At 31.2% G+C, this 14,919-nt stretch overlaps 1 protein-coding gene across 1 annotated transcript in view; it reads left to right on the plus strand.

The window, feature by feature from the left end:
- The first annotated feature begins 5,471 nt into the window (after positions 1-5,471).
- Positions 5,472-14,919, plus strand: part of LOC111622241 (peroxisomal carnitine O-octanoyltransferase-like) — a 28,732-nt gene continuing 19,284 nt past the window's right edge. The window contains exons 1-3 of the mRNA XM_023364593.1: positions 5,472-5,623; positions 10,394-10,529; positions 13,790-13,914. Of these exons, the coding sequence (XP_023220361.1) occupies positions 5,615-5,623; positions 10,394-10,529; positions 13,790-13,914 (270 nt within the window). The 5' untranslated portion in view covers positions 5,472-5,614. The remainder of the gene's footprint in view (positions 5,624-10,393; positions 10,530-13,789; positions 13,915-14,919) is intronic.

Consider the following 14,919-nt stretch of genomic DNA (forward strand, 5'->3'; position numbering starts at 1 on the left):
GACCCCCTATAACACTGTTGATTATTCCGTTTTATATGAATTCCATGTTGTACGAGTCACTTAGATTTTACAAATACTTGAGCCGTTCACAGCCCGGCACACGTATTTGTAAAATCTAAGTGACTCGTACAACATGGAATTCATATAAAACGGAATAATCAACAGCGTTATAGGGGGGTCGACTGTATATGTAAGTGCACCATTTTGCCCCACCCGTGGAAAAAACAAATTAAAATGGTTAAACTGTTCTCTTCAATATTGGCGCAAGAACAATGCGCTCATTTATCACAACGGCTACATTTATTATTATTTTCCGAATAAATAAATATAAAAGTTTGAACTTACTCTTATTTACTTTACCAGACGATACTGTCACTTCGCGCATGCTCAGTTTCGTTATTTTGTAAGCAGACGATTTGTTTTTCGTGGAAAAAATTTTTATTTCGATTTTTATCTTACATTTTATTTCTTGTTAAGATACTATTTAAATTTTTAAAATGTTTTCACAAATAAAATAAAACATAAATAATAAAGTAATACATTATATACTGTATGGCCGAGCTGTCGAGGTGGCAGCCTACCGCTTTTGTGGGACCCGGGATCTTATCCGGACGGGTCAGCGGCCGGATGGCCGAGTGGTCAAGGTGGCAGCCTACCGCTCTAGGGGACCCGGGCTCGAATCCGAACGGCTCGAAAAAATCCCCAGGAATTTCCGTTCAGATATGTTGGGCCCCGTCCCTCACCACTCGGCAGCCCCATTGTGGGCCTGGCTGAACCCATAATGGGCTTGCGAAAAGAGGCCCTCTTAGTACCCACAGGGCGGAAAGAGTAAAAAAAGAAAATAAAGGGGAAATAAAGTATATACTATATAAATTTATTACAGTTAGATATGATTTAAAAGTGGAATATTTCGTTATCTATAAAAAGATCATTTTTAAACTTATTATTTTATATATTCGAAAAATGATATAGAATTATCAATGACAACGAATTCAAAACTAGTTCGCTGCACTATACTGCAGTGCCTCTAGCCAGCAGCAGAATTCATGACCAACCTTGGCCAAGATGGGGTACATCATCTTGCCCCAACGTGCACTTTTCATACTGACTGAAAACACGGGTCAACTTTATTTCAAAACTAAACAATTTCAGTCTTAAAGGTTACTTCGAATACCATAATATCTTCATTTAAAAGGCAGTGGCGTGCCGTCATTGGAAGCGGTGGATGCGCCGCTTCCCTTGTATTTTCTAAAAAATAAATACATATTAATTTTAATTATACGAAAATAATCGCGCAATATTTTATTATAACCGCATTACGTATCTTATTACAAATTTCTATACTACACGTGAAAAAAAAAGATAAGATCGCTATTGTATATTTGAATATCAGTGGTGGAGTGGAAGCGCGGTATCGTGGTATCGTGTACAATTCTTGTATAGTGTTAAAAAAATTAACCAAATTATTTTCCTTAAATTTACGATTTATGTATCCGTTTGTCATAAAAATTTGTCTTTCTACTTTTTTCCAGAGATTACAAATATTCGAGTACAAAGTAACCGGTTTCGACTTATTTCTACTTAAGAAGTAGTTAAATAATTAAGCGATTAGGAATTGGAGATATAAACAATACCCCGACGAAAGAGCCGGAATTTTACTTAATTAAACAAAAGTTTAACCGAACCATCTCTAGCCGAGTACAGTGGAGATAGATTTCTTCATATTATTAATGTTATAAAGACAGAAATTTTTCCAGTTCAACGAGAGTGACCGAAAAGTTATAAATTTTGGAAATTTCTGTGGACACCTGGTCCTAAAATGAATTAGTTAGAAAACGAATGAATATTAAGTTTAACATATTTAGATTTTTACAGCTATGGTGAGAAATGTTTAAAATTTACAACAGCCCTGTCGCGTCCTTTGAGTTATACTGGTGATGCGACAAAAGAGATATTTGACATTGACCGATATCGGCACCCTTGGGATTTGGCAGTCCGCGTGTATGCATGCTCCGCAACCGTCTTCGATTCCATCCATTAGCCACTCGTAGGGAGCTATTTGACTAAGTGCATTGTTTTATGGTTTAAAAAGTAAAGAATATTTTATATTTTTATGTACGTTTCTTTACAAGCTATATAATTATAATTTTCTTTAAAAGTATATTCGTACAATTGAAGAATATTTTGTAGTACCAGGTATGTACTGTACGGTACATCCACCACACATTTTATTTCACCGAGTAAGTTTTTATTATTTTATTTTTAATTGTAGTCCTTATATCGTGACTAGCGATTCGGAATGTAATTGTGATATTAAAAATGCATATAGAGAAGTCTACGGTTTTTACTGGCTTATCGAATAAACGATACGAATGGACCCTAGATCAAGGGGTGGCTAACAGTTTTTGTCCCCCGGGCCGAATTGGAAAGAAAACTTTTTTCACAGCCCGAACCAGAGGCCGCCCTAGGAAAATTTTGAGGTGGTGCGAGATCTCAGTGTGGCGTTACCCTGTAGAGACTAAATTATACAGTACATAGAGATTACAGATACATTTTTCACATTATCATGCTTTATCAACATTCTACGATGTAATTAAGAGATTTGTAATGGAGGGTGAACTCTAAACGCGCAGCAGTGAGTTGTTGATCTTTTGCTCTGGTGCTCGTCTGTTTTCACTCTCTGGATCTCTGTCTTTCTCTTTTGCTCTCTGTCTGTCTGATTGTGACTGCAACTCTAACTCGTTCTGCAACAACTCTTTCTGTGACAGCGTCTGCAACTCAACTGCCTTTCTCTGGCTGGAGCTGTGTCCCCAACTGTTGACTATCTCACTGCCTCTTTCTAACTTTTTCTAACTGGAGCTCTCCTTTTAAACCCTTCCAACACGAGGAAGTTCATCATAGGGTGATGATTCATTGCCAGTGTCATCATTGTAGCTGAGGCAGTGTTTTCTTATTTAGGTAGAGTCATCTCTGAGTTTGTGTTTGAGTTGACATGACTCATCTTTGCTCTTGTCATTGTTCATTGATCATTGTTCATTGATTGCTTTGACAGTTCTTCATTTACTATGTAAACATTGCCGAAAACAAGGGGGATGCAATGTTCCCCATTTCTATATATATCTTTTATAATTTTTGATTATTTGGTTGCTTCTACCTCTTTTCTTTGGCATGTTGTGAGATTTCTGATAGTTGGATAATAAACCGTTTTATTCTAATTAATTTAAGTTGATATTAAAATTTGGAAAAGGGGGTCCATAGATTGATAAAATAGGCGAATTTCCTCCTACAACTTCGGTTATTATTCAAGATACAATTAAGGTTTACGCGAATACATAATTTTAAAAATGTATATAAAGTAAATAAACAAAAATTATTACAAACAACAGTTTACAAATATATATATAGATATCTTTGGAGTGGGGAAGTGGTGATATTCACACTTTGTAGAAATTGTAACGGGCGTAAAATTAGATGGAGTATTGCCGAAACGTGGAAAACTGTCTTACTTCCAAAGAGAGCGATTAGGACGTTCCAGTGGCGCACCGTAGTGGGGGCGGCAGGGGCGGCCCGCCCCGGGCGGCACTTTTTAGGGGGCGGCAAAATTTCACAATAAATAATAATAATATCTTGTAAAAATTTGAAACATCCTAAACTATGCTATCGTCCGGACAATCTGGGAATCGGCTCGCCGTTCGGGTGAACTAGTAATTTTCTTATCCGAGGATTTCCTCGGATAAGAAAATTGACCTTTTGACCTTTTTTTTGCATGTACGATTCATTCGCGTTCATATACACCACTAATATCCAATAGAACTATTTTAAACAGGCCGCTGCACTACCACCGAATTTTTCATTGCTTGTTCTGTGACAAAACTGAATTTTGGTCTTTTAAATTGAAATACTTAAATAAGAGGGGGCCGAAATTTTCCTCCGCCCCGGGCGGCTGACACCCACGGTACACCACTGGGACGTTCTCTCGTCCCGTGATTCCTTTTGAGGTTGGCATTTAGTTCCCCAAATAATATCTAGATGAAAGCGCGTTAACCACGAATAAACAGACGTCCCAGTCTTACCCTATAGCCCCATCTTGCACCACTTTCCTCTATCGAAATTTTTAATTTTAAATACGTAAAACAGAAATATTAAAAGAAAAAAAAATCACGTATTTCAATTATCATAAACATCTTAAAGAATTTATCGAATAGGAGATAAAATTTATGACATTAAACGATAAAAACTGATAATTTATAGCGTTTTTCTGCATCTAACACGCACGAATGACTCGCTTATCAATACACAATTATGACTGGCAGAACTCCAGAAATCCCACCACACTTCCCTTGAAGTATTTGCCACGGGCTTACCGGCAAGACACACTACTCATTGTTACAAAATAGCATTTTACAAACTTACAATTTAAAGTCTATTTTACGTTTATTTATATGTATAATTAACAATAAAGACTAAGTGGGCATTATACTAATATGGTCATTATAAATCATTCCCGGTCATTGTGAATAATGACAAACGTCATCGGGCAAAGTGATAATAATGATACTTTGAACTATGATTATTCGACAAAATATTAAATTTTTTTTAACACCATATACCAAAATGACATTCCAAAAGTTTCCTTTAAGTTGATTTTTATGCTCATTTCTAACTATTTCATACGCGATTTCATCTATTCCAGGGGTCCTTGTACCCTTGGAATCATGCAATACTCTTTTAATGTCATCTTTAGTTAAGTCGGTATTGATATCATTATAATTATATTCCCCGGCTATATGTCGCAATTGTTTTTATTCATACGTATCATTAATGGTGTCATCATCGGAAAATAATGTATCTAATACTTTCCGTTTCGTCTCTGTATACTGTACTGTACATACAGCTCTGTGTACAGCTCGAGATATCTTTACGACGAAGGACATTTGGAGAAATTCTCTTACACAATTAACTAAATAATTGCGCTAGTTATTAATACGAATAGACCCAGAACCTCCGCCATTTTATATCACTTACAACGCTCTATTCGTGTGAGAAATGGTATTTTTAAGCGGTAACTCTTATAAGATTTTACATACAAGCGTAAATCTAGCTTAAAAATAACTTGTAATTATATTTTATACTCGTTATACAAATTTATATTTTACCAAGAAAATGGCGAAAAAAATACACTTCATTTAGTCATTTGTCAGTCAAGTTTTTATAATAAGTCAAGGTTTCATAATAAACCAAGGTTCAATACGTCTACATTGTATAAATTTACATCAGTAAAATATAAAAAAAAAAAAATTCTCCCGTTTTAACTTCGAGTATTATAAATTCCGTTTATTTTTATTTTTTTCGTATCTCCACTTTACGGATAAGTTAAAACCCGAAAAAATTAAAAAAAAAAAAAAAAAACGGAAGTGAATGGTTTATATTTTAGGTGGCGTCTCGAATCACGTGGTTACCATGTCCAATGAGAGACGAGCTCCGGTTTCGGTCCGTCGGGAGTGTTCGTGTATGAAAACAAGCAGACATGTCGAATGTTTACACTCGGACGGACGTGAATCGAGCCGGCTGTTGAACCGAATATTATCATCGATTTATTTCTTTCGACTTCGAGATGACTTCGGTAAGTAATCTAAATCTCTTCGTTTGATTATTAAGAATTAGAATCTTAATTAATTTCGCGTCGAGTTCTTTTTTATAACGAAATCTAATTGGGTTAATGGAAGATCTGGTACAAAACGAGTGGTGTGTCTGCGTGTCTGACCTCTTCCGTCATCACGAATTAATAATACGAAAAAAGCATAAATCTCGCAAAGATTCTTCCTCTACGCGTATAAGGAATTATATGTACTGTATGTCTGACCTTTAAATCTGTTTACAAAAAAACAATTCGTTCTGCCGAGTAATGAATGTATTTACTCAACATTTTTCTGCAATTAATTTTCCTGATATATTTCATTAACTGTAATAAATAGAAAGAAGACGACTTTTCAATAATACATTTTGACAACTTTCCTCGTTAATTAATTCCATTTAACTGTTACTGAATTTTCCTTGTTTTTATTTAATTTATGATCTTAAATAAATTACTATTTTAATCGGTAAGTTGTAACAAGATGCGAAAATGGCGAATTGATTACGGGTTCCAATAAAATATTTTTCCACGGTTTTACGGACGTTTTGCGAATGTTTCTGTGCGTTTGCGACTAAATTTGGCAAGATACGTTCCGTCCTGCCGACGAGTTACTCTCTACTGAGGTTACTCGGTAATTTGTGCCGGCCGTGACGGGGACTGGTTTCCCTCGGACGACTTCTCGTCGGGATTAGAATTCCCCTTCGGAATAACACCGAGTCGTATGGTTGACCGAGAAAAAATTAATTTCGGGAATGTATTAAAATATTTAGGATAAAAATTATAACCGTGCCACGACGGGGCTCGATTACCTAATAATACGAGCATTGCTCGGAAATAAAGCCGAGAGAGAGAGATTCCTTTGGCGTTTTAAATTGGAAAATGGATTTAAAAACGACTTGGAGTCGAAGAACTATGTTTCGTTGACATTTTTTATTGGATAAAAAAAAGGAAACGAGTTCGAAGTACTAAGTAACGCTAGTTATGTCGTTTGTAGTAAATTTTATGCTCTATCTAATTGCACAAGGAAACAATTTACCTTTTGTCAAAATGAATAATAATAGGTATTTTTCTTTCCTTTAAGAAATTTAATTAAATTTCGCTTTGAAATATTATTCTTTTCATGTAAATTATTTTAACTCGATAAATGAAAGAAAAATATTATTTGTTAAAGTAATTTGGATTAAAAGTAACTCGCATTTTAGACGGAAAAGAAATTTATTTGAATTTTTATTAATTTTTTGTAAAAGTTTAGGAAAATTTTATATTTTAAATGGCATTTTAATATAAATAATAATATAATTTTATTTGTAATTTCTGACTTTTATCTTTTTAAAAGTATATTCGAAATGGTGGCGTCGACTGAGAATGGATGGAAAGAGAACTAAGAACGCTTTTCTGTCATTCAATTAGAATCAGATTCTATATAACAATTTAGATGTTTGCAGTTAAATAATAGTTGATTTAGCAGTAGGAAAAAAATAAATTATTACTTGAAGGAAGGATTTTATATAAATTTCATTAATTTATAATTATGTATTTTTGTGGCACGTAAAGAAGTTTAATGAACGCGTCATAAAACATGTTTTGCACAGTATTTATCTGATAGGATCAGATACTGAAGAGTTAAACAAAAATGTAAATAAGTTTAGTTTATATATGATATTATCTTATTTCTGGTTTCAAAGTTCTTTCAGATGTTCTAAAGTCCATAAAAATAAACCTTTTCTGAAAAAAAAATTCAGAGGTTATTGAATCTAATGATATATCTAACAATATTTAGGCCATGGTTTTTAATTGAAACAAACTTAAAAAAAAAAAAATTAGAATATTGAAAATTGAAATTGTTAGTATTATTTATTCATTTTGTTTGAGGAATAATACAAATTTTAAATTCTTTGGCTAATAATAGAAACAGAATCTAAACCTAACCTCTTTCGATTGATTTGATATGGCAACGCAAGCCATTGATACTCCGGACTACGGTACTTCTTTGGTACCGGTTAGGTTTCTTCGAGTGAGCCCGGTGTATCCATGTCGGCTCTGAAGAAAATGCAACTTTTTGAACGAGTTTGAACGAGCGGTGGGCAGATCCGTATCTCCTCTGCTATCGAGATAGACGGAAACCTTTACTTCCTCGTTGACTTTAGACGATGACGGGGTTTGGTAAAGAGGTTTAACTTGACAATAAGCAGTTTGAATCGGATTCTTTTTTCTGATTACTCTATTGTTTAATAGAGTCGGTCGAGTGTGCAAATATGTCACGTTTAAAATATTTTTCTTTTGTCTTGTGTTAAAATTAATGGTGAATATCTTTTACTACTTTTGTAAATTATAAACATTTTAGACTAACTTCACTTTCTATAAAATCTCTTTGACTAATTTAATTATATTTTATATATTAATCGACACGGTGATGGTGTTTACGGTATAAAATAAATAAAAGATTAACTTATCACATCAGTATACATTTAATCGGTAGCTAAACAATATTTTTCTAAATCATAATATTTAATTTAATCAGTATTAATTGTTCGAAAAGTCGTTCACTGATTATATGTATGAAAGGTTGGTTTGATCGATCAGTATTGCAAAATAATACACACTCCATTATAAAGGTGACCTTAAAATTAATTTTAATGTGTTTCTCTTTCACATGGCATCTTTAATTTTGTTTCAAATGATGTGTAGTTATGCATTGTTCCTACTTTATTATAGCATTATCATCATCAAGCCGCATGTAATTGTTTCCAGGTATATGATAAGCTAAAGTGTGTATGTGTTCAAGCAGTTTAGGGCTACCAGTGGTTTTGATTTATTGTCTACCATTCAAGTGAATAAATGTCAGAAAACAAGGAATGTATTCAATTTACAGCATATTTAAGTTTTTTACTCATTTATTTTTTTATATTTTGTTAATGTAGGTCAATGGAAAAAAGTGGAAACAGTACACTAAATTATCAAGTTAACTCACTCAACAGATAAAAGATATCCTGTTTTTATTTCTAAAACAGGAAGTACTTTGCAGTTTCATTATTCCTTCAAAGATTTGCGATTTATTGATAGTTTCATTTATATATATTTTAATTAAGAGTGAGTTGATGCATTTGAAAATGTTTTCTTAATTTTTAAGCTTTAAAAAATATTATCAATTTGTTTCGTATTCATTTGTATATTTTTCTTATGTTCGTTATCTAATTGTTAATCAAATTTATGTAAAACATTGTTCTAGTATTATACTTGATACTGTCGTTTCATTTACAGTTTGTATTTTGATCGAGGCTTTACTATAATTATATTTAACTCATAGTAACGAAGGTTTTACTGGTTTGTTTTATCATAAATCTATAACAAAGGAAATTCTTCAGAAGAAAACATTTTATTAAATTACATTTGGAGCATAATTATTTTTAATTCAGAAACCCGGAGTCTTGGAAAGATAGAAAAATCAACAATACAAACTTTTGAAATGTACTACGTGGAAAGAATGAATAACAAAGAAAATTCTGAAGGATAAAGAGGAAAGAAAGACTGATAGATGCAGTTAAAAAGAGAGAAAACAGATGTTTAGACAAGTATATCACTTTTCTCAAATGAGAAGTTGAGAGAAAATGAGGAAGATGTGGGATATTTGGACGGCATAAAAAAAAAATAGAGAGATTATTAATTAAACAACTAACTGTAGAAAGAAAAGTGTTAAGAAAGTAATGCACTTCTACGGCTTGAAGGGGGAAAAGAGAGTGAGGAAACATAAACACATAATATGAAAATTGTTTATTCTTTAATTAAAGAATTTGATTTTAATGTTTAATTTAGTTAATTGTTTTTCAACTCAATGCCAGTTTGGCTAACATAATACTTTACGTTTGAGAAAACAATGCCTTCAGGTTCCGAGAAAGATAATATTCTCATTGAGAGAGAGAATATCACATATTTTGGTTATGTTCCGTACAACAAATCTTTGGTCATTTGAATATTCTGAGGTAAATCGAAAATTACTGATCTCTCTTTCAGAAATTTTATGAGTTTTTTAATAAATGTGGTGTATATATTTGAATTAAGCCATAAAATTCTTCAGGCAAAACCAAATGTCTAAACTAATGTATGTAGAGACTACATTTCTGTGAAATTCTGTTATACCTATGAATTGCAACTTCATAAACTGATTAAAACAGAAAAAAATCAGATACTGAAGACAAATAAGCCTTAATATATTTTTATAATAAAACATTTTAGACCTTTTATCTCCTGGACGAATCCAGGTTAAGCATGCTTAGAAGAATCACATTTATTTAAACTCTGAGCAGTTCGTGAATAGCATCTGATTATCCATTCATATTAATAGCTTTGTCCTAGTTTAATTTTGATACAGGTTTTAAATTTAGGTTTTTCTATATTTTTTGTTTTAGAAATTTTCTAGTAAAAATTTGCTATATTTAGATAATTATTTTTGAATAGTTGAATGCCATTTATTTCTATAATATGTGTATAATGTATGATGTTTAAAATATTTTATTACCAAAAATAAATATTTTAATGATAAAATAGCTCTTGAAATAACTTTTGTGCAAGAATAGTATTGTTTTACCAAATTACTTTGCAATCTCGAACAAAATTATTTAAATTAATGATAATAAAATGTGCATTAGATCATAGCTCACATATTTACAGAAATATTACTAGGTTGCACGTTACGTTCCGAGTCTATTTTAAGTTGTATGAAATTAAAAAATGATTAATTAAAAATATTCTCTTTTACAGAAAATACATCTCACGGATCTTGACAGAGACGTGCTTTTTATCAGTAAAAAGGAAAGGACATTCGTCAATGACGACTCGTTGCCGAGTCTTCCTGTTCCTCCCTTGCATCAGACTTTGCAACAGTATCTAGATTCCGGTGGGTAATACAAGTTGTTTAGGAAGTAATAAGGAAGATTTATTTATACTATTTTTACTGCAGCTATCAAAAGTTAAAAAATTATAGAAACATTAATAATAACTGCAAGAAAATAAAATTCTGGTAAAAATTTTTAATGACTTTATCGTTGTTATGCTTAAAATATACAAGAAATTAATTATTCTCTAATAGTTTTATAAAAAAATAAATAAAAATGTTGAACTACTTTTAACAAAATTTCATAAAACAAAATCAAAACTAGGCATTTGTGGACTATAAAATGCTCATTATCTGAGTTTCTTCTTCTGCAGAATTAGGAGAGATACCCATGAAGATCGGGGACAGATTTAAAGGGGTTAATAAATCTACAAGAGAAATAAAATAATTTCTTGGTAGTGTATAAAAATTATTTTGCTGTTTTGATGAACAAATTTAACACAATATAACTTTATTTTTGTGAAAGATATTTCTTTAGATTTGTACACCAACAAATGGAATTTAAACCTGTAAATGTATCAAAATGGTGATAAAAAATAGAAACTGTTTGCAGGTGTTAAGTTTTCCAGGAATGATAAGTTTTTGATAAAATCTGTTTTACAGTGAAACAAGATTTGATAATTAAATTATATGTACACAAAATAGTATAAATACAGGAAATACTGTTATACATATATAACTACACTGATTCCATTCATTCACTAGCTTGAAATAAGTGGTGCATTGTAATAGGACCTCTAGTATGTTACCAGAGGAGTCTAAAATTTTGGAAAAGGTAGCTATTTTTTTTTTTAACAATATCAGTTAAATGTAGAACACCAGTACAACTTGAATGATTGACTTTTACTTATTTGAATCTTTTGTTTTGTCTTACTAACACTATACAAAATACCAGGGTTAGGCTGGATCTTCTAATATACCAATTATGTGCTTATATGAGTTATTATAAATTATTCTTTCTCACTCTTCTTAATTCTGTTGGATAATTAAGTTAAAGTAATAACAAAATTCAATAAGTACAACTTTTTCATTTTGTTTGCATTATATACATTCCAAAAATTGCTTGTAACTTTCCCAACTTCCTCTTTTGTCAGAAAAATTTCCAAAGTTCTTATACTTTAGCATTTATCAATATACATATTATTGAAAATGATACAAAATACTATAGACTAATATCGTATTTTGATGAGTATAAGACGCACCCCTATTTTGAGACAAAAAATTTAGAAAAAACTTTTTTAATGGAATTGTCTAAAGATGCATTTTATTAATCATACTGGCCAAGAAATTCTTCAACTGAATCACTGCTATCTACTGGTAAATTATACCCATTAGGAAACATATCTATGACGTCATTAAATTAATTAATTAATGACTGATTCATCATCACTTTTTTCTTGAATTCCTGAAGTATTGACTGAATCATCAGAATCTTCATAGATTGCCTCATCTTCTGTACCACCCAGAGCATTAGATATTCCAGTTTTCTTGAATGACTTAATAATGATCTCCATTTTAATACCTTCCCAAGCACGCAGCACCCAATCGCACACTTGTGCAATGCTGGCTTGTTTTATTCTCCTTGTTAGTGTTAAACTTTTATTGTCAACAGTCATCATCCATTTGTTCCATTCATCATGAATTATTTCAGTTTAATAAAGGTATCGATTCATCCATCTGTCATATTCTTGAATAAAAAAATGAATAAAATGCTTTATTAAACTGAAATAATCATAATTTCTTAATGTAAACTCAGAAGTCACGTGATGACAGTTGACAGAACATTGCGGCGATGACTCGTGTGTCGCTACTCTGATAATCTAGTACTCTAGCCATTTGGTTGAGGGACCATCTATTTAACGGACTACTGCACAGGTTGGTCCCTAGAGTGGACCATTACTGTAGATACTTTCACTGTAAAAATGGTTACCTGTCGAGTATAAGATGCACCATGATTTTGAGCCCCAAAAAGTAGTAAAAAAAGTGCAACTTACACTCGTCAAAATACAGTAATCAAATGATAGAGTTAGATTAATTAGTCAAGTTCTGGCTTTATCATTTGGTTATTATATAATTCAGGCTTGGTTTTCTAAATAATAATACAGTCGACCCCCCTATAATGCAGTAGATACGTTTCACTTTATAAGAATTTCGTGTTGTAGGAATCCTTAAATACATGAGCCAATCACAGCCCGACACGTGTGCAGTTTACAGACTATGGCTGTTTGAAAGGTTTTCTTCCATAAAATTAATCGATTCCTAGACTAATTTGACTCAACATTTCCAAAATACGTATAATTTTTTGGGAATAATCTGTATAAACTATGCTATAAACAAAAAATTGTAGGATTACTTACTGAGTGTGCACTGTTCGACGACGCCATTGCTTAAGCTTGTTTTCATTGCAGAGCAGCGCACCAAACAGTGGGCGCGTTTTCTGATAAGTTATTTTTCTGCAAAAAATTCGTTGAACTTTGGAGACATCATTAATAGAAATAATTTTTATGGCCGTTGAATAAGAAATGTTTTTTTCACAAGAAATGTATAAAATTACAGTACTGTATTAGACTTACAGTATTTAATTTATATACTGTACAGACAATAGTAAACTCAACTTACCCGCCTAAACTCTCCATAGCGTGTAAGTAGTTCGGCTGCTCATCCACTATTGGTCCAGATTCGACCAATCCTGTCACGACACGAGTCGGCGATGACGTTTAACCACATTTTAAGAGTCTCTTTTAGTGTCTTTATATGAATACGGTCACAATTTTTTCGCCGCGATATATCAAATCCACATTATATGAACTCGCGTTATAGGGGGGCTACTGTACTGTGAACCTTTATCTTTTACATGAAATCATAATCTTTGTAAATCAAATATGTATAATTATATTTCTTTTTATTTTTGTAAATTGAAATAATTTGCTTTAACAAAAGTATAGATGATAGTTTTGGACTGCGAATATGCCATTTTAGTGTTTTTGTTAATTATTCTGTTGAATTGGAATTATCAAGATTTGTTTCAATGCAATGAGGTTAAACTAAAACACACTCAAACTCTATTAATTTATTATATATTAAGTAATGTGATAATGAATGTTTATTATTTCATATCAGTTTTTAATACAAATAGTAGAATATAAATATAATCATATTATATTATTTAGTAAAATATAAAATCAAAAATATAATTTTTTCAAATTATTTTGAAAATTCAATCATGGAGATCTTTTAATATAATTAATTTATTCCGTTTTCAGTTATAGTTCATGTGTCGGACGAAGAATATAGAAACACGCAGGCTTTGGTCACTGAATTTGAAAGAGGAGAAGGTGCCAAATTGCATGCCAAATTGAAAGAAAAATCAAAACAAGAAAGAAATTGGGTGAGTACAGTATTTAAAATTTTGCTTTTCCATATTTAAGTGGCGTTAATATAAAAATAGAATTTGGAACAAGCATTAAAGAAAAGAAACAGTTAATCAAAGTTTAACAATGTTATATAAGTTTTAATCATAAATTTATTTGAAAATTTATATTTTTGCTTTCATTTTAACCTTTGCTGTCTATTTAACTTTCAGCATTCTCTTGCTAAGTCATTTGAGTAAAGTCTTTCAGTCTTGTTTGATGCTTCTTTTATCATTGTCTTCCATTTCCTCTCAGTTCACTCCTCCTTTCTTGCTTGTTCTCTGAGTTTTTTCTCTCTATCTTCTCCTTGTCTTTTTTATATTTATATTTTATATCTCTGTTTTCAATCATTTACGATATGTTTCCATTTTTATTTTTCTAATACACAAACTACTACATCCTTTTCTCTTTAATAATACCTTTTTGTTCTTATTCTCCTCTATATCTTTTCATTTCTAATCTAATCTCATCTCTTCAACTTAAACTAAAATTAATTTAAAGATCTATTAATATTTTGTTTTTAAATTATTTTATGTAGTTGTGAAGCAAAACAATTGAATTATATTTTTAAATATTTTTACAAAAGAAAGAACAGAAATTTATGTAATTATGTTATTAGATGTAAAGATTCTGTCCTTGTGCTTGTTTTCTGTTTTATATTTAACAAATGGTAGCGTGAAATTGTCTTTATAATATAGAACATAAATCCATATAATAAAAGCAAGACATTAAAAAAATATGTAAGTTTACATTAAGATAGTTTAGAAATTATAGATAATAATTAAACACAGAAATTTTTTATTTTTACCTAACAAAGATAATTGTGTATCAAGCCGATCTCAATGATGGAAGATTATTTTCTGTAATTTCTACACAAATTTAATTTATGTTTAGTCTTAAAGTAGATAAAATTAATATTAATATTTCTTTCAAAATATTTCTGGACTTTATATAATGTAAATCTAAAGTTGTAAACTCAAAGG

The sequence above is a fragment of the Centruroides sculpturatus genome, unplaced genomic scaffold (assembly GCF_000671375.1).
Source record: "Centruroides sculpturatus isolate CEXI.00-Female unplaced genomic scaffold, Cexi_2.0 scaffold219, whole genome shotgun sequence".
NCBI lineage: Eukaryota > Metazoa > Arthropoda > Arachnida > Scorpiones > Buthidae > Centruroides > Centruroides sculpturatus.